Here is a 21,746-nt window from a genome sequence, read left to right on the forward strand (position 1 = left end):
TGAAGCATGCGTCGATCTAGGCCTCGTGTCTAGTAGCTTCCCAACCATTGGCGAATCCAACACAGTTGGTGCTGCAGTGGCAGCAGTTATCGATGCAAATTGTAACTGCCCGGAAAGATCGCTTCCCCCTACACTGCCTACATCTATCCCATTTCCGGCCACTGACGAGAACCGAGAGAGGCTGGAGAAATGGCTACTGGAGTACTACAAAAGCAGCACATTCAATGTCTGCGAACACCAGCCACTACCCCACATGGAAGGTCCGCCTCTCACACTGATGGTTGACCCCGAGGCAACACCAAAAGCGGTGCACACCCCAGTGCCTGTCCCCTTACACTGGCAGGCAGAAGTCAAGGCTGGTATCGATCGCGACATCAGGTTAGGGGTCCTGGAACCGGTGCCAATTGGTGAACCAGTGACATGGTGCAGCAGAATGGTCGTCTGTCCAAAGAAGGATGGGACCCCACGGAGGACAGTTGATCTGCAACCACTGAATGCGCACTGCACACGTGAGACCCACCACACCCAGTCACCCTTCCATCAAGCAATGGCGGTGCCACATAACACCAAAAAGACGGTAACAGACGCCTGGAATGGCTATCACAGCGTTCCAATCAGAGAATGTGACCGCCATCTGACAACGTTCATCACACCATGGGGCCGATACCGTTACTGCACCACTCCCCAAGGTTACATCGCTTCAGGTGATGGATACTCCAGACGATTTGACGAAATTGTATCGGACTTCAAAAACAAGTCCAAATGTATTGATGATACCATCATGTGGAGCGACACATTGGAAGAGAGCTTTTTTCAGGCATGCAACTGGCTCGACCTGTGCGGCCGTAATGGGATTACGCAAAATCCGACGAAATTCCATTTTGGTCAGGACACGGTCGAATTCGCTGGATTCGAGATCACCATGGACAGTGTACGACCATGCCAAAGGTATCTCCAAGCGATACAGGACTTCCCCACACCAAAAACAATTACTGACATTCGCTCCTGGTTTGGGCTAGTCAATCAGGTAACATACTGCTTCAGCATGACCGAGAGGATGCGACCTTTTCGGGACCTCCTAAAACCATGCACCCCCTTCTACTGGGATGCAACACTACAATCCCTATTCGAAGAATCAAAACGACTCATCATATCTGAAGTCGCAAATGGGGTCCGGATCTTTGACAAGGAACGGACAACATGTCTCGCAACTGACTGGTCGAAGGATGGGATTGGCTTCTGGCTCCTCCAAAAACACTGCAGATGCCCTGGTGAAACCCCACAGTGCTGCCCCGATGGCTGGAAAATCACCCTTGCTGGAGGCCGCTTCACCCATGCAGCGGAGTCGCGCTATGCTCCGATAGAGGGTGAAGCTCTAGCAGTGGCGGACAGCCTGGAAAAAGTAAAGTATTTTGTGTTGGGATGCAAGAACCTGATTATTGCCGTCGATCACAAGCCCTTAATCAAGCTTCTTGGTGACAGACGATTAGAGGACATCCATAACACGCGGCTTGCCAACTTGAAAGAAAGGACCCTAGCATATCGTTTCCGAATTATCCACATCCCGGGAAAACGACACTGCGTACCAGATGCGATTTCACGACATCCGTCGGGTGCCAGACCATCGGAACGACTGCCACTGGTGGATGACATTTCCTCCATTATGGATGTGGCCACATCGACTACACTAAGACAGCACACCTTGACTGGGCTGTGGACCACAGATGACGACACTGGCATGGAAATGGCTATTTCTATGGCAGCCATCAAAACACTCGATTCTGTGCGGTCCGTCACTTGGGACGATGTTCGGGACGAAACAGCAAGTGACACTCAGATGCTGCAGTTACTCAATTCTATTGAGCAGGGTCTACCTGCCAGTCGGGACGATTTCCCTGTGTCCATTTTGGAATACTTTCCCTTCCGTGAACACCTCTACACTATTGATGGCATAGTGGTCTACAAGGGGAGGATTATAATCCCACCGAAGCTACGGAAGCTTGTCCTTGAGAATCTTCATGCTGCTCACCAAGGAGTCACGGCTATGACCACCCGGGCCAGCAGCTCGATCTTTTGGCCTGGAATCACTCCCCAGATTCATGAGATGCGCAATCGCTGCTCACACTGCAATCGGATGGCCCCATCGCAACCAAGCGCTCCACCTACAGCCTCAGCTGAACCTGCCTACCCTTTCCAGTACGTTTGTTCAGATTACTTTCATCACAAGGGTCGGAGTTATTTGGTCACCGTTGATCGTTACTCTAATTGGCCAATCATTCAGCTAACAACTGGCGGGGCACAAGGCCTAGTGAAATGTCTGCGGTCGAACTTCGCCACTTATGGTATCCCCGACGAATTGGCATCTGACTGTGGGCCAGAATTCACGGCACATGACACCCAAGACTTCTTGCGTCGGTGGGGCGTTAACCATCGGTTGTCATCCACTGCCTTCCCACACAGCAACTGTCGTGCCGAGATCGCAGTCAAAACATCGAAAAGATTGATCACCGATAACACTGGTTCCAATGGTGAACTAGACACTGATCGGTTCCAACGTGCAATACTCCAGTACCGGAATGCACCGGATCAGGACACTAGGTTGTCTCCAGCCATGATCATCTTCAAGAGGCCAGTCAAGGACTTCATACCCATCATCCCAGGCAGATACTTGCCATCGGACACCTGGCGGGAAACACGCAACAATCGTGAGGAAGCTTTGCGCATTCGGCATGCCAGGGAGATCGAAAGACTCTCTGAACACACGACAAAGCTACCTCCACTGGCCGTCGGGGACCATGTCCGGATCCAGAACCAGACCGGCCTGGAACCACGAAAATGGGACCGGACCGGAACCGTGATTGAGGTAAAACAATTCGATCAATACGTTGTCAAGGTGGATGGCTCCGGAAGAATCACTCTCCGGAATCGTAAGTTCCTGCGACGTTTTACGCCTTTCAGCATGACAACCCCCACTACGACTGGCAAAAGTGGCATGCTGCCAACCGTTATGCCAAGTGTTATGCCAATCGTACCGAAATACCTAATGTCTGGTACCCAACCCATCGCCGCTCCAAGAGTCTGTCTCAATCCTGTTACCACTCCCCAGAAGGGTGAACCCCAACATGTCATTGCGCCGGGCTTACCATCACAGACACTCCGCTCCATCACCGCGATGACACCACCTGCGAGAGTCGCTAACCAACCACATGTGCAGACCACCGCCACACCTCCACGGTCACTGCCTATTTCTGCCCCCTTGACGGTTCGGGTGATGATGGACCAGCTGGAGGGGACTCCGGCGTCGGACAGGGCGATAGTGAACCACCCACCGGAGACTCCCACAATGGACCAGGAAATTACGAACTGCCCTCAGAGGACTCCGACGATTGATCGGGTGGTGACGGGCCGCCCGAAGCGAATTATCAAACCACCAGCCCGATTCAATTCAGAAGAATATCAATTATAAACTCATGTGATCCTTTTTCTCGGTCTCCAGTTTCGTTCTATTCTGTGTCACAATTGAACGTTTTTGGGAAAGGGAGATAGACAACTCTTGTATGGTACTGTTCTCTATTGCGTTCTCATCTTGTGTAATACTGCGCATTGTTATTTGCATATTCTGTATCTATTATCTTATTCTAATATCTACCATCGCTTTCTTTGTCTTGCAGATTGATTGTTCATCGTTGTTGCTAATAAACCTGCATTCAATTGATACATTCTTGTTTAGTTTTATATTCAGTGTCGAGGCTCGTGGAGAAGCTGGAACACAGAACAGATCAGGATACAGAAGAAGAAAAAGAAGAGGAGCAACAGATGGGGGGAGGAGGTCACTTCAGCAGCAGCAATGAGGTAATGCTTTTGAGGCCAGCACCATAGCCTGCCTTTTTTTATAATAAAAAATGGTAAAATAATCAAACATTTAAACAGCCTTCGTCGTGCACCTTGGGCTTGACCCCATGGCCAAGCCACACCGTTTATCAAGGCTGTGCCATTAGCATACACATGCACTTTCACCCAAAGGCTGAAGCACATGGTCATTCAAAACACATGCATTAGGAACCTCCTCCGGAGGAGTGAGTTCACCACTCCACCTGACCCAGGATCACAGTTTCTCCTGTCAGGTAAGTATATGAGGAGGTAATGATGGACAACCCAGACAAAGTATCTTGTCGTGTAACAACCAGGAAATTCACAATAAACAACAACAACAACGCTTCAGCCGAGGAAACCTCTCAAAATACAAACGGGGATGTATCTTCTAGGCTCTAGCTTGGTTGGTCGAATCGTCTTTTTCCTCGTTTTCTCAGCGATGGATATTTTTGTATTTGAAGCGGTTCAACAAAATTTTAAGCGGGAAACAATGTTCTGGTAATATACGCTCGTGGGTTGAGAGAACGTAATGATTTTACTTGCAGAAGAAGAAGAGTCCTGCGGGGTCGCGTTCCCGCTCGAGAAACAGCGAAAGAAACATTTTACAAAGCGAGTTGTGAACGCGGTAAGTGTGGAGATTTGGGGTTTTTAAACATCTTCGTGAGGAGGTCAAGTGTTGTGGAGATTTGGGGTTTTTAAACATCTTCGTGAGGAGGTCAAGTGTGCTGGAGATTCGGGTTTTTAAACATCTTCGTGAGGAGGTGAAGAGTTGTGGAGATTCGGGTTTTTAAACATCTTCGTGAGGAGGTGAATTGTTGTGGAGATTCGGGTTTTTAAACATATTCGTGAGGAGGTGAAGTGTTCTGGAGATCCGGGTTTTTAAACATCTTCGTGAGGAGGTGAAGTGTTGTGGAGATTCGGGTTTTTAAACATATTCGTGAGGAGGTGAAGTGTTCTGGAGATCCGGGTTTTTTCAACATCTTCGTGAGGAGGGGAAGAGTTGTGGAGATCCGGGTTTTTAAACATATTCGTGAGGAGGTGAAGTGTTCTGGAGATTCGGGTTTTTAAACATCTTCGTGAGGAGGTGAAGAGTTGTGGAGATTCGGGTTTTTAAACATCTTCGTGAGGAGGTGAAGTGTTGTGGAGATTCGGGTTTTTAAACATATTCGTGAGGAGGTGAAGTGTTCTGGAGATCCGGGTTTTTAAACATCTTCGTGAGGAGGGGAAGAGTTGTGGAGATCCGGGTTTTTAAACATGTTCGTGAGGAGGTGAAGTGTTGTGGAGATTCGGGTTTTTAAACATCTTCGTGAGGAGGTGAAGAGTTGTGGAGATTCGGGTTTTTAAACATCTTCGTGAGGAGGTGAAGTGTTGTGGAGATTCGGGTTTTTAAACATATTCGTGAGGAGGGGAAGAGTTGTGGAGATCCGGGTTTTTAAACATATTCGTGAGGAGGTGAAGTGTTCTGGAGATTCGGGTTTTTAAACATCTTCGTGAGGAGGTGAAGAGTTGTGGAGATTCGGGTTTTTAAACATCTTCGTGAGGAGGTGAAGTGTTGTGGAGATCCGGGTTTTTAAACATCTTCGTGAGGAGGGGAAGAGTTGTGGAGATCCGGGTTTTTAAACATGTTCGTGAGGAGGTGAAGTGTTGTGGAGATTCGGGTTTTTAAACATCTTCGTGAGGAGGTGAAGAGTTGTGGAGATTCGGGTTTTTAAACATCTTCGTGAGGAGGTGAAGTGTTGTGGAGATTCGGGTTTTTAAACATATTCGTGAAGAGGTGACGTGTTCTGGAGATCCGGGTTTTTAAACATCTTCGTGAGGAGGTGAAGAGTTGTGGAGATTCGGGTTTTTAAACATATTCGTGAGGAGGGGAAGAGTTGTGGAGATTCGGGTTTTTAAACATTCGTGAGGAGGGGAAGAGTTGTGGAGATTCGGGTTTTTAAACATGTTCGTGAGGAGGTGAAGTGTTGTGGAGATTCGGGTTTTTAAACATGTTCGTGAGGAGGTGAAGTGTTGTGGAGATTCGGGTTTTTAAACATCTTCGTGAGGAGGTGAAGTGTTGTGGAGATTTGGGGTTTTTAAACATCTTCGTGAGGAGGTGAAGTGTTGTGGAGATTCGGGTTTTTAAACATATTCATGGGGAGGTGAAGAGTTGTGGAGATTTGGGGTTTTTTAACGTCTTCGTGAGGAGGTGAAGTGTTGTGGAGATTTGGGGTTTTTTAACATCTTCGTGAGGATGTTAAGAGTTGTGGAGATTTGGGGTTTTTAAACATCTTCGTGAGGAGGTGGTGTTGTGGAGATTCGTGTTTTTAAACATCTTCGTGAGGAGGTGAAGTGTTCTGGAGATTCGGGTTTTTAAAACATTTTCGTGAGGAGGTGAAGAGTTGTGGAGATTCGGGTTTTTAAACATGTTCATGAGGAGGTGAATTGTTCTGGAGATTCGGGTTTTTAAACATGTTCATGAGGAGGTGAAGTGTTCTGGAGATTCGGGTTTTTAAATATGTTTGGGAGGAGGTGAAGTGTTGTGGAGATTTGGGGTTTTGAAACATGTTCGTGAGGAGGTGAAGAGTTGTGGAGATTCGGGTTTTTAAACATGTTCGTGAGGAGGTGAAGTGTTGTGGAGATTTGGGGTTTTTAAACATGTTCGTGAGGAGGTGAAGTGTTGTGGAGATTTGGGGTTTTTAAACATCTTCGTGAGGAGGTGAAGTGTTGTGGAGATTCGGGTTTTTAAACATCTTCGTGAGGAGGTGAAGAGTTGTGGAGATTTGGGGTTTTTAAACGTGTTCGTAAGGAGGGGAAGAGTTGTGGAGATTTGGGGTTTTTTAACATGTTCGTGAGGAGTGGAAGAGTTGTGGAGATTCGGGTTTTTAATTATGTTCGTGAAGAGTTGTGGAGATTCCGGTTTTTGAACATGTTCGTGAGGAGGTGAAGAGTTGTGGATATTTCGGGTTTTTAATCATGTTCGTGAGGAGGTGAAGAGTTGTGGAGATTTGGGGTTTTTTGACATGTTCGTGAGGAGGTGAAGAGTTGTGGATATTTCGGGTTTTTAATCATGTTCGTGAGGAGGTGAAGAGTTGTGGAGATTTGGTTTTTTTTGACATGTTCGTGAGGAGGTGAAGAGTTGTGGAGATTTCAGGTTTTTAAACATCTTTGGGGTATTCATGGTCTTTTGGGTCTTTAACAGTCTTCAGGGGATTTTTGGTCTTCAGGTTATTTTGGGTGTTTGGGGTCCATTGGGTCTTTTCAGTCTTTTTGGTCTTGGGGTATTTTGGATCTTCTGAGTCCTTGGGGGGTCTTCTGAGTCCTTGGGGGGTCTTCTGAGTCCTTGGGGGGTCTTCTGAGTCCTTGGGGGGTCTTCTGAGTCCTTGGGGGGTCTTCTGAGTCCTTGGGGGGTCTTCTTATTCTTTGGGGTGTCTTCTGATTCCATGGGGGGTCTTCTGAGTCCTTGGGGGGGGGTGTCTTCTGAGTCCTTTGGGGGGGGGGGTCTTCTGAGTCCTTTGGGGGGGGGAGGTGTCTTCTGAGTCCTTTGGGGGGGGGGGTCTTCTGAGTCCTTTAGGGGGGGATTTTCTGAGTCCTTTGGAGGGGGGGGGGGGGGTCTTCTGAGTTGTGGGGGGTAGGGGTCTTATGATTCCTTGGGGGGGTCTTCTGAGTCCTTGGATGGGGGGGGAGGTCTTCTGAGTCATGGGTGGGGGGGTCTTCTGAGTCATTGGGGGGGGGGTCTTCTGAGTCATTGGGGGGGGGGGGTCTTCTGAGTCATTGGGGGGGGGGGGGTCTCCTGAGTCATTGGGGGGGGATCTTCTGAGTCATTTTGGGGGGGGGTCTTCTGAGTCCTTGGGGGGGGGGGTCTTCTGAGATCTCTGTCATTTGGCTCCTTGGGGTTGTTTGGGTCTTTTAGATCCTCGCGGTCTTTGAGGTGTTTTGGATATTTGAGGTCTTGAGGGTGTTTTGGGTCTTTGCGGTCTTTGGGGTGTTTTGAGTCTTTGAGGTCTTTGGGGTGTTTCAGGTCTTTGAGGTCTTTGGGGTCTTTTGGGTCTTCAGGGTCGATCGCATAAGCTCACCAGACTAAAGTCCAGTTGAGCTAAAAATTGTACCGTTGGAAAGCCAGCAATCAATTTGCTTTGCTTGACATCTCATGATCTATTTGCTTTATTTGAATTCCAATAATCAATTTGCTTTGCTTGACATCTCATGATCAATTCACTTTGTTTGAAATCTAATAATCTATTTGCTTTGCTTGAAATCTAAAAATCTATTTGCTTTGCTTAACATATCATGATCTATTTGCTTTATTTGAAATCCAATAATCAATTTGCTTTGTTTGAAATCGAATAATCAATCTGCCTTGTTTGAAATCTAATAATCAATTTACTTTGTTTGAAATCCAAAAATCAATTTGCTTTGTTTGAAATCTAATAATCAATTTGCCTTGTTTGAAATCCAATAATCAATTTGCTTTGTTTGAAATCCAATAATCAATTTGCTTTGTTTGAAATCCAATAATCAATTTGCCTTGTTTGAAATCTAATAATCAATTTGCTTTATTTGAAATCCAATAATCAATTTGCTTTGTTTGAAATCCAATAATCAATTTGCCTTGTTTGAAATCTAATAATCAATTTGCTTTATTTGAAATCTAATAATCAATTTGCTTTATTTGAAATCTAATAATCAATTGGCTTTATTTGAAATCCAATAATCAATTTGCTTTCTTTGAAATCGAATAATCAATTTGCCTTGTTTGAAATCTAATAATCAATTTACTTTGTTTGAAATCCAATAATCAATTTGCTTTGTTTGAAATCTAATAATCAATTTGCTTTGTTTATAAATATTAAAAAAACACTTTCAGAGGCCATTTTTCCCCGCAAAGCGGGGGTTGGCCTTTTTCGGGCACCGTGGTTGTTGTTGTTTTTTTGGTCCCCTTTTTGAAGCAATGTTTTACGGCCGGATGCCCTTCCTGCCACCAACCCTTTTTGCCGCCTTTTATGACAAACAGGGAATTACCAGTGAACTGGTACTCAATTAGCCGACCTCGGAAGGATGACAGGCTGAGTCAACCCCCATGGCGTTAATTCAGCGATCGACCGGGATTCGAACCCAGGATCCTAGGATCCTAAGCCGGCACCCTAGCCGCTAGCCCAACACCAGGGACATCCACTGAACCATTCGCATTTCCACTCTTTCCAGCCTTCATTGCTGCTCTATGGTCATTACCCATGTCTCGCTCCCATAAATCATAAAACTTCTCACACATGCAGCATACACCTTTCCCTTCAGCTTCAACGACAGGATCCTAGGATTCGAACACCTCACCACCATGTAATTAAAAACACCTCACCACCACGTAATTCAAAACATCTCAGTACCATGTATTTAAAAACACCTCACCACCACGTAATTCAAAACATCTCAGTACCATGTAATTAAAAACACCTCACCACCACATAATTAAAAACACCTCACCACCACGTAATTCAAAACACCTCACCACCACGTAATTCAAAACATCTCAGCACCATGTAATTAAAAACATCTCAGCACCATGTAATTAAAAACACGTCACCACCACGTAATTCAAAACATCTCAGCACCATGTAATTAGTTGTTAGTTCAGTTGTTAGTTGTAATTCGTTCAGCGCTTTGTTTGAAATCCAATAATCAATTTGCCTTGTTGAAATCTAATAATCAATTTGCTTTATTTGAAATCCAATAATCAATTTGCTTTGTTTGAAATCCAATAACCAATTTACCTTGTTTGAAATCTAATAATCAATTTGCTTTATTTGAAATCTAATAATCAATTTGCTTTGCTTGAAATCTAAAAATCAATTTGCTTTGCTTGAAATCTAATAATCAATTTGCTTTATTTGAAATCCAATAATCAATTTGCTTTGTTTGAAATCGAATAATCAATTTGCCTTGTTTGAAATCTAATAATCAATTTGCTTTGTTTGAAATCCAATAATCAATTTGCCTTGTTTGAAATCTAATAATCAATTTGCTTTATTTGAAATCCAATAATCAATTTGCCTTGTTTGAAATCTAATAATCAATTTGCTTTATTTGAAATCCAATAATCAATTTGCTTTGCTTCAAATCTAATAATCAATTTGCTTTATTTGAAATCCAATAATCAATTTGCTTTGCTTGAAATCCAAAAATCAATTTGCCTTGTTTGAAATCTAATAATCAATTTGCTTTATTTGAAATCCAATAATCAATTTGCTTTGCTTGAAATCTAATAATCTATTTGCTTTGTTTGAAATCGAATAATCAATTTGCCATGTTTGAAATCTTATAATCAATTTGCTTTATTTGAAATCCAATAATCAATTTGCTTTGCTTGAAATCTAATAATCTATTTGCTTTGCTTGAAATCCAATAATCAATTTGCTTTGCTTGAAATCTAATAATCGATTTGCTTTGCTTGAAATCTAATAATCTATTTGCTTTGTTTGAAATCCAATAATCAATTTGCCTTGTTTGAAATCGAATAATCAATTTGTGTTGTTTGAAATCGAATAATCAATTTGCTTTATTTGAAATCCAATAATCAATTTGCTTTTTTTTTTGTTTGTTTTTGTATACAAGATCGAGGCTCGTGAAAGAGCGAACATTAATCACACAGAAAGACAAACCGACACAAAAACATATAACATCGGGAGCGGTAGACAAGATGGGGAGAGAGGGGGAAGGACACAAACACAACATTTGAGAGCAGGGACCGAGAGACATGGAGACATCGAGAGATCTGAGAGAGGGAGAGGGCTTTGGGGGTGGGGCATGGGAAGGGGGGGGGGGGTGGGAGAGGTATAAAACATATGGACACGGCCAGGACTTCCAGGAAAGAAGTTGGAATTTCAAACAAGGTGGATCTGGGGTGAATTTGCGGGGGTAGAAAAGATCAAGGTTTTGGATGGGGGTAGATAAGAGATGGTGGTGAACAGCTGTTTTAAAGACCTGGAGGGAGGAGTGGGATTGAAGGGAGTGAGGGAGTTTGTTCCAGAGGCGGGAGAAAAGAGGAATGAAAGAGTGAAGGTGAGCAGAGAGCCGAGATTTCGGCAGTTTAACCATCAGAGGGTTGCTGGCAGATCTTGTGTGACCTGAAGGAATATTGGGGGGACAGAGCACAGAGAGAGCTGGGGGTGCAAGGTCGGAGAGGAGTTGGTAGAAGACAGAAAGACCACCTACCTGCCTGCGGTGAGTGATAAAAGGCCCTCAGAGATAGCTTCATCGCGGGAGATTCCAATAATTCTGAAAGCTTTGGTTTCAACAGCGTGAAGCCGAGCTAGGTGTGAGGCAGGAGCACCGGCCCATAGGGGAGAACAGTATTCCATTGAGCTGTGGATGAAAGCCTTGTATGCGGTGAGGAGCTCAGGTGAGCCGAGGAAGGACTTCGCACGACGGAGGATGCCCAGTCGGTGACTGGCTTTGGAGGCCAGCTTGGAAATGTGGTTTTCCCAAGAAAGATCATGGCAGATAGTGAGACCCAAAAGCTTGAGCGACAGAACTTCTTGGAGAGGATTGTTGAGAAAGTAGATGGGAGGGTTGTCCAGTCGATCTTTTCGGAGAGACATAGTAAGAGTGTGAGATTTGTCAGGATTGAAAGACATGTTCCACTTGTTTGACCAGTCTGTGATTTTCTCCAAGTCTTCAGAGAGTGAGGAGGCTGCAGACTGCCGATCTGAGGGAAGAGGAATGGAGCGGCAGAGAGTGGAGTCATCAGCAAAGAGATAGAGAGGATTTTCAAGAGAGTCAGAGAGATCATTGATGAAGACCAGAAAAAGCACAGGGCCCAGAACACTGCCTTGGGGAACTCCAGCCTGAACAGGAAGAGGAGATGAGAGAACCCCATTCACGGCGACACGTTGACGACGACTAGAGAGGAAGTCAGCCAGCCATGCGTGGAGATTTCCATGGATACCAAAGGAGGAGAATTTGGTGAGCAGAGTGGGGTGCCAGACCGTATCGAAGGCACGTGATATGTCGAGGGAGACAGCTCTAATTTCCTGTTTGGCATTGAGGACCTCCATCCATTGTTGAGACAGCAGAAGCAGCATGTCCAGAGTAGAGTGACCTGGTCTGAAACCAAATTGATGCTCAGAGATCAAGCCATTGGAGAAGAGGAAAGATTTCATATCCGAAGCAATGATGGATTCCATGACTTTGCTGATAATTGGGAGAAGGCTGATTGGTCTGTAGTTGCTAGGATCTGTTTTTGCACCTTTTTGTGCAAAGCGGTGATGTTGGCTGATTTCCAAGCAGATGGCAGTTGACCTTGAGCAAAAGAGAGGGTGAAGAGAACAGAGAGAGGGTGAGATAGAGCGGCAGAGCAGGATTTTAGGACCCGTGGGCTGATGCCGTCGGGTCCAGTTGCAGAATCAGAGTCGAGGGTTGACAGAAACGCTTGACAGACGTTGACAGAAACGCTGACAGAAACGAAAAGCGGGGAGCTTGAAATCTATTTGCTTTGTTTGAAATCCAATAATCAATTTGCCTTGTTTGAAATCTTATAATCTATTTGCTTTGTTTGAAATCGAATAATCAATTTGCTTTATTTGAAATCCAATAATCAATTTGCTTTGTTTGAAATCCAATAATCAATTTGCTTTGTTTGAAATCGAATAATCTATTTGCTTTGTTTGAAATCCAATAATCTATTTGCTTTGCTTGAAATCTAATAATCTATTTGCTTTGTTTTAAATCCAATCATCAATTTGCTTTGTTTGAAATCCAATAATCAATTTGCTTTGTTTGAAATCTAATAATCAATTTGCTTTGTTTGAAATCCAATAATCAATTTGCTTTGTTTGAAATCTAATAATCAATTTGCTTTGTTTGAAATCGAATAATCAATTTGCCTTCTTTGAAATCCTATAATTAATTTGCTTTATTTGAAATCCAATAATAAATTTGCCTTGTTTGAAATCTAATAATCAATTTGCTTTGTTTGAAATCCAATAATCAATTTGCTTTGTTTGAAATCTAATAATCAATTTGCTTTGTTTGAAATCGAATAATCAATTTGCCTTGTTTGAAATCCAATAATTAATTTGCTTTATTTGAAATCCAATAATAAATTTGCTTTGCTTGAAATCTAATAATCTATTTGCATTGCTTGAAATCTAATAATCTATTTGCTTTGCTTGAAATCTAATAATCTATTTGCTTTGTTTGAAATCCAATAATCAATTTGCTTTGTTTGAAATCGAATATCAATTTGCTTTGTTTGAAATCCAATAATTAATTTGCTTTATTTGAAATCCAATAATCAATTTGCTTTGCTTGAAATCTAATAATCTATTTGCTTTGTTTGAAATCCAATAATCAATTTGCTTTGTTTGAAATCCAATAATCAATTTGCTTTGTTTGAAATCCAATAATCAATTTGCTTTGTTTGAAATCCAATAATTAATTTGCTTTATTTGAAATCCAATAATCAATTTGCTTTGCTTGAAATCTAATAATCTATTTGCTTTGTTTGAAATCCAATCATCAATTTGCCTTGTTTGAAATCTAATAATCTATTTGCTTTGTCTAATAATCTATTTGCTTTGCTTGAAATCTAATAATCTATTTGCTTTGTTTGAAATCCAATAATCAATTTGCCTTGTTTGAAATCTAATAATCTATTTGCTTTATTTGAAATCCAATAATCAATTTGCTTTGCTTGAAATCTAATAATCTATTTGCTTTGCTTGAAATCTAATAATCTATTTGCTTTGCTTGAAATCTAATAATCTATTTGCTTTGCTTGAATTCTAATAATCAATTTGCTTTGCTTGAAATCTAATAATCAATTTGCTTTATTTGAAATCCAATAATCAATTTGCTTTGTTTGAAATCGAATAATCAATTTGCCTTGTTTGAAATCTAATAATCAATTTGCTTTAGTTGAAATCCAATAATAAATTTGCTTTGTTTGAAATCTAATAATCTATTTGCTTTATTTGAAATCCAATAATCAATTTGCTTTGCTTGAAATCTAATAATCGATTTGCTTTGTTTGAAATTTAATAATCGATTTGCCTTGTTTGAAATCGAATAATCAATTTGCTTTGCTTGAAATCTAATAATCTATTTGCTTTGCTTGAAATCTAATAATCAATTTGCCTTGTTTGAAATCGAATAATCGATTTGCCTTGTTTGAAATCTAATAATCAATTTGCTTTGCTTGAAATCTAATAATCGATTTGCTTTGCTTGAAATCGAATAATCAATTTGCTTTGCTTGAAATCCAATAATCAATTTGCTTTGTTTGAAATCGAATAATCAATTTGCTTTGCTTGAAATCCAATAATCAATTTGCTTTGCTTGAAATCCAAGAATCAATTTGCTTTGCTTGAAATCTAATAATCTATTTGCTTTGTTTGAAATCCAATAATCAATTTGCCTTGTTTGAAATCCAAAAATCAATTTGCTTTGCTTGCAATCTAATAATCTATTTGCTTTGCTTGAAATCTAATAATCTATTTGCTTTGTTTGAAATCCAATAATCAATTTGCTTTGCTTGAAATCTAATAATCTATTTGCTTTGCTTGCAATCTAATAATCGATTTGCTTTGTTGAAAATGTATTCATAGATTTGCTCTTCTCTACAAGGATGCTTTCGACTTGCTCACCAAATCTATTCATTCCAAAAAAAAATTCCATCTCTTACAGTGCATCTTTCATTCATTCCCTAAACTCTCCTGCACTCCACCCCTCCTTCAGCGTCCTCAAACGTATTTTTGACTCGAAGGTCTTGAGAAACTTTTTTTGCAATAAATGTTCGTTTCCCATTAATCGTACACTTTTCAAAATCCAATCTCACCCCTTCCCTCCAAATCTTCCCCATCACCCCTTCCCTCCAAAACGTCCCCATCACCCCTTCCCTCCAAATCTTCCCCATCACCCCTCCCCTTCAAAACTTCCCCATCACCCCTCCCCGCCAAATCTACCCCCTTGCCCCTCCCCTCCAAATCTTCCCCTTGACCCATCTCTTTCAAATATTCCCCCTTGCCCCTCCCCCCCAAATCTTCCCCATCACCCATCCCTTTCAAATATTCCCCCTTGCCCCTCCCCTCCAAATCTTCCCCATCACCCCTCCCCTCCAAATCTTCACCCTTGCCCCTCCCCTCCAAATCTTCCACACCACCCCTCCCCTCTAAATCTACCCCCTTGCCCCTCCCCTCCAAATCATCCCCATCACCCATCTCTTTCAAATCTTCCCCCTTGCCCCTCCCCTCCAAATCTTCCCCATCACCCATCCCTTTCAAATTGCTCTTCTATACAAGGATGCTTTCGACTTGCTCACCAAATCTATTCATTCCAAAAAAAAATTCCATCTCTTACAGTGCATCTTTCATTCATTCCCTAAACTCTCCTGCACTCCACCCATCCTTCAGCGTCCTCAAACGTATTTTTGACTCGAAGGTCTCAAGAAGAGATGGGTGTGGGGTCAACTCCCCCCACACCCCTCCCCTCCGAGACTCTCCCTCGCTCCTCCCCTCCTAGACTCCCCTCTCACCCCTCCTCAAAGCGTCCTCCCCACTTCTACCCCCTTCCAACTTTCACCTTCATCTCCCTCAACCTTCTGCCTCACTTTTCCCCCTCCTCAAATAACACCTCACTGCGCCTCACCCAATCACCATCAAACCTTTTGTCCGCCCCATTCTTCCCTTTCTCCAAGCTATTCTGAAATCTCTGACACACCTTCAACAGCTCTCCCTACCTCTTCCTCCTCTTCCACATCTTATCCTACCGCTCCCCCCCCCCCCCCCCCCCCGGTCTGTATCTGATGCGCCCCCTTCCTCTTCCTTAACAGTATGGACCTCAAATATCCGGGGCCTTCGCTCAAACTTGACTGATCTCTCCATACAGGTTGCTTCTGACAAATCAGACGTGATCTGCTTAACAGAAACTTTCCTCCTTCATGATGTCTCTGATTCCTTGGTATCTCTCCCAGGTTACTCCCTCCTCCGGTATGATAGACCTGAGCCTCGTCCTGGAGGTGGGGTTGCTATCTTCATAAAAAACTCTCTTCCTCACTCGCCCTGCACTGCCCTCTCTCCACCTCACCCCCAGGAGTACCTTTGGCTACGGCTTCGCTCCCACCTTTTGTTCATATGTGTGTTGTACCGTCCACCAAACAGTGATGACTCCATCTCTATCTCGCTGTCTGATAATTTGGACCAACTTCTATCTTCCCATCCCAACTCTCTCTTCCTCATATGTGGTGATTTCAACTGTCACCATGCCATTTGGCTGGGTGTGGGTACCTCTCTCACCAGCCATGGCTCTTCAGCAAAGGACTTCTGTGACTCACTGGGACTGACACAATCTGTCAATTTCCTGACCCGGATTTCAGTCAACGGAGCGTCTTCTCTTCTGGACTTGGTTATGACTAACTTCCCTGAAAATGTCTGCTGCTCTTCTTCTGCTCCAATCGGCTCTTCTGATCATGTGCTTGTTAAAGTGGACATCTCTCTGACCATTCTCAGAGAGCCTCCTCAGCGTCGACGAGTCTGGCATTTCACTCAGGCCAACTGCACGGTCTTCAAGCAGCCATCAATCATCTGGACTGGTCTCCCATCTCTACCGCCTCTGACATCAACTCATCCTGGGAATTCTTCCAAAGTAAATTGCTCTCTCTCATGCACAGATTTATCCCATCTCGTCTTAAGTTGTCATACCCTTCCTCCCATCCATGGTACACGGAATCTTGTGGTGAGGCTATTGCCCAGAAACAACTTGCTTTCGTCTCCTGGAAAGCAAATCCAACGGAAGGAAATCTCATTTCCTTTCACAAAGCCCGAAACAAGTGTGTGTCCACCCTCAGGAGAGCCAGGAAACAATATCTCTCCGTTCTCAGGACCGAACTCTCTTGTCTGTCTCCCTCTTCCAAATCCTGGTGGCGTCTGATCAAATCTGTTTCTGGTGTTTGTTCCCCCTCCATCCCCTCCTTCACCTCAAATGGCCACATGGCTGACTCCGCACGTGAAAAAGCTGAATGCCTCAACTCTGTGTTTGCCTCTAAATCTTGTGTCCCAAACCCATCCCTCTCTGTACCCACCATACCCAGTCGTACCCAGCTGCTCCTGGACTCTGTGTCCTTTCCTCCTGACAAGGTGGAAAAGTTTCTGTCAACCCTCGACTCCGATTCTGCAACTGGACCTGATGGCATCAGCCCACGGGTCCTAAAATCCTGTTCTTCTGCACTTTCACTCCCTCTCTCTGTTCTCTTCACCCTCTCTTTTGCTCAAGGTCATCTTCCATCTGCTTGGAAATGTGCCAACATCACCGCTTTGCACAAAAAAGGTGCAAAAACAGATCCCAGCAACTACAGACCAATCAGCCTTCTCCCAATTATCAGCAAAGTCATGGAATCCATCATTGCTTCAGATATGAAATCTTTCCTCTTCTCCAATGGCTTGATCTCTGATCATCAATTTGGTTTCAGACCTGGTCACTCTACTCTGGACATGCTGCTTCTGCTTTCTCAACAATGGGTGGAGGTCCTCAATGCCAAACAGGAAATTAGAGCAGTCTCCCTTGACATATCACGTGCCTTCGATACGGTCTGGCACCCCGCTCTGCTCACCAGGTTCTCCTCTTTTGGTATCCATGGAAATCTCCACGCATGGCTGGCAGACTTCCTCTCGAGTCGTAGTCAACGTGTGGCCCTGAATGGGTTTCTCTCATCTCCTCTTCCTGTTCAGGCTGGAGTTCCCCAAGGCAGTGTTCTGGGCCCTGTGCTTTTTCTGGTCTTCATCAATGATCTCTCTGACTCTCTTGAAAATCCTCTCTATCTCTTTGCTGATGACTCTACTCTCTGTCGCTCCATTCTTCATCCCTCAGATCGGCAGTCTGCAGCCTCCTCACTCTCTGCAGACCTGGACAAAATCACAGACTGGGCAAACAAGTGGAACATGTCTTTCAATCCTGACAAATCTCACACTCTTACGATGTCTCTCCGAAAAGACCGACTGGACAACCCTCCCATCCACTTTCTGAATAATCCTCTCCAAGAAGTTCTGTCACTCAAGCTTTTGGGTCTCACTATCTGGCATGATCTTTCCTGGGAAAACCACATTTCAAATCAGGCCTCCAAAGCCAGTCGCCGAATGGGCATCCTCCGTCGTGTGAAGTCCTTCCTTGGCACACCTGAGCTCCTCACCACATACAAGGCTTTCATCCGCAGCTCAATGGAATACTGCTCTCCCGTCTGGGCTGGTGCTCCTGCCTCACACCTAGCTCGTCTTCACGCTGTTGAAACCAAAGCATTCAGAATCATTGGAATCTCCCGCGATGAAGCTAACTCCAAGGGCCTCTCACTCACTCACCGCAGGCAGGTTGGTGGTCTTTCCGTCTTCTACGGACTCCTCTCTGGCCTTGCCCCCCCAGCTCTCTCTGGGCTCTGTCCCGCAAATATTCCTACAGGTCGCACAAGATCTGCCTGCAACCCTCTTATGGTTAAACTGCCAAAATCAAGTCTCTCTGCTCACCTTCACTCCTTCATTCCTCTTTTCTCCCGCCTCTGGAACAAACTCCCTCACTCTCTTCAATCCCACTCCACCCTCCAGGTCTTTAAAACAGCTGTTCACCACCATCTCTTATCTTCCCGCATCCAAAACCTTGATCTTTTCTACCCCCGCTAATTTCACCCCAACTCCACTTTTTTGAAATACCAACTTCTGTCCTGGAAGTCCTTGGTGTCCTTGTGCTTTATACTTCTCCCCCCCCCCCCCCATTCCCACGCCTCCTCCCCCCAAGCCCTCTCCCTTCCACACATCTCCCTGCTCTCAAATATTGTGTTTGTGTGCTTCCCCTTCTCTCCCCATCTTGTCTTCCGCTCCCTCTTTTTATATATTTTGTTTGTCTGGTTGATTTGTTTGTGAAGTAAATCTTAGCTCTTTCACGAGCCTCGATTCAGTATACGAAAAAAAAAGAAAAAAAGATTTACTTGGTTGGAACTGCCTTTCGAGGTCATTTTTTTCCCCCACAGAGCGGTGGTTGGCCTTTTTTGGTCACCGTTGTCCACTTTTTTAAGCAATGTTTTATGGCCGGATGCCCTTCCTGCCACTAACACTGTTAGTCGCCTCTTGCGACACACAGGGTACCAGTGAACTGGGACTCAATTTGCCGACCTCGGAAGGATGAAAGGCTGAGTTAACCCGCCTGGCGTTAATCCAGCGATCACCGGGATTCGAACCCAGGATCCCAAGCTGGCACCCTAACTGCCAAGCCAACACCAGGCTAGATTATTTGGTTGGAAATGTAATAATAGATTTACTTGGTTGGAAATGTAATATTAGATTTACTTTGTTGGAAATGTAATAATAGAATTACTTGGTTGGAAATGTAATAATAGATTTACTTGGTTGGAAATGTAATAATAGATTTACTTGGTTAGAAATGTAATAATATATTTACTTGGTTGGAAATGTAATAATATATTTACTTGGTTGGAAATGTAATAATAGATTTACTTGGTTAGAAATGTAATAATATATTTACTTGGTTGGAAATGTAATAATATATTTACTTGGTTGGAAATGTCATAATATATTTACTTGGTTGGATATGTCATCAAAGATTTACTTGGTTGGAAATGTAATTATAGATTTACTTGGTTGGAAATGTAATAATAGATTTACTTGGTTGGAAATGTAATAATAGATTTACTTTCCAACAATAGATTTACTTGGTTGGAAATGTAATTATAGATTTACTTGGTTGGAAATGTAATAATAGATTTACTTGGTTGGAAATGTAATAATAGATTTACTTGGTTGGAAATGTAATAATAGATTTACTTGGTTGGAAATGTAATAATAGATTTACTTGGTTGGAAATGTAATCATAGATTTATTTGGTTGGAAATGTAATCATAGATTTACTTGGTTGGAAATGTAATAATAGATTTACTTGGTTGGAAATGTAATAATAGATTTACTTGGTTGGAAATGTAATAATAGATTTACTTGGTTGGAAATGTAATAATAGATTTACTTGGTTAGAAATGTAATAATAGATTTACTTGGTTGGAAATGTAATAATAGATTTACTTGGTTGGAAATGTAATAATAGATTTACTTGGTTGGAAATGTAATAATAGATTTACTTGGTTAGAAATGTAATAATAGATTTACTTGGTTGGAAATGTAATAATAGATTTACTTCGTTGGAAATGTAATAATAGATTTACTTGGTTGGAAATGTAATAATAGATTTACTTGGTTGGAAATGTAATAACAGATTTACTTAGTTGGAAATGTAATAACAGATTTACTTCGTTGGAAATGTAATAATAGATTTACTTGGTTAGAAATGTAATAATAGATTTACTTGGTTGGAAATGTAATAATAGATTTACTTGGTTGGAAATGTAATAATAGATTTACTTGGTTGGAAATGTAATAATAGATTTACTTGGTTGGAAATGTAATAATAGATTTACTTGGTTGGAAATGTAATAATAGATTTACTTGGTTAGAAATGTAATAATAGATTTACTTCGTTGGAAATGTAATAATAGATTTACTTCGTTGGAAATGTAATAATAGATTTACTTGGTTGGAAATGTAATAATAGATTTACTTGGTTGGAAATGTAATAATAGATTTACTTGGTTGGAAATGTAATAATAGATTTACTTGGTTGGAAATGTAATAATAGATTTACTTGGTTGGAAATGTAATAATAGATTTACTTCGTTGGAAATGTAATAATAGATTTACTTGGTTGGAAATGTAATAATAGATTTACTTGGTTGGAAATGTAATCATAGATTTATTTGGTTGGAAATGTAATAATAGATTTACTTGGTTGGAAATGTAATAATAGATTTACTTGGTTGGAAATGTAATAATAGATTTACTTGGTTAGAAATGTAATAATAGATTTACTTCGTTGGAAATGTAATAATAGATTTACTTCGTTGGAAATGTAATAATAGATTTACTTGGTTGGAAATGTAATAATAGATTTACTTGGTTGGAAATGTAATAACAGATTTACTTAGTTGGAAATGTAATAACAGATTTACTTCGTTGGAAATGTAATAATAGATTTACTTGGTTAGAAATGTAATAATAGATTTACTTGGTTGGAAATGTAATAATAGATTTACTTGGTTGGAAATGTAATAATAGATTTACTTGGTTGGAAATGTAATAATAGATTTACTTGGTTGGAAATGTAATAATAGATTTACTTGGTTGGAAATGTAATAATAGATTTACTTGGTTAGAAATGTAATAATGGATTTACTTCGTTGGAAATGTAATAATAGATTTACTTCGTTGGAAATGTAATAATAGATTTACTTGGTTGGAAATGTAATAATAGATTTACTTGGTTGGAAATGTAATAACAGATTTACTTAGTTGGAAATGTAATAACAGATTTACTTCGTTGGAAATGTAATAATAGATTTACTTGGTTCGAAATGTAATAATAGATTTACTTGGTTGGAAATGTAATAATAGATTTACTTGGTTGGAAATGTAATAATAGATTTACTTGGTTGGAAATGTAATAATAGATTTACTTAGTTGGAAATGTAATAATAGATTTACTTGGTTGGAAATGTAATAATAGATTTACTTGGTTGGAAATGTAATAATAGATTTACTTGGTTGGAAATGTAATAATAGATTTACTTGGTTGGAAATGTAATAATAGATTTACTTGGTTGGAAATGTAATCATAGATTTACTTGGTTAGAAATGTAATAATATATTTACTTGGTTGGAAATGTAATAATATATTTACTTGGTTGGAAATGTCATAATATATTTACTTGGTTGGATATGTCATCAAAGATTTACTTGGTTGGAAATGTAATTATAGATTTACTTGGTTGGAAATGTAATAATAGATTTACTTGGTTG

The 21,746-nt window shown here is 41.7% G+C and overlaps 1 protein-coding gene across 1 annotated transcript in view; it reads left to right on the forward strand.

Annotated features, from left to right (window-relative positions):
- The first annotated feature begins 4,269 nt into the window (after positions 1–4,269).
- Positions 4,270–21,746, forward strand: part of LOC137428444 (uncharacterized) — a 74,387-nt gene continuing 56,910 nt past the window's right edge. The window contains exon 1 of the mRNA XM_078778384.1: positions 4,270–4,498. Coding sequence (XP_078634510.1) covers positions 4,403–4,498 — 96 coding nt within the window. The 5' untranslated portion in view covers positions 4,270–4,402. The remainder of the gene's footprint in view (positions 4,499–21,746) is intronic.

The sequence above is a fragment of the Myxine glutinosa genome, chromosome 5 (assembly GCF_964187855.1).
Source record: "Myxine glutinosa chromosome 5, kmMyxGlut1.1, whole genome shotgun sequence".
Classification (NCBI taxonomy): Eukaryota; Metazoa; Chordata; class Myxini; order Myxiniformes; family Myxinidae; genus Myxine; species Myxine glutinosa.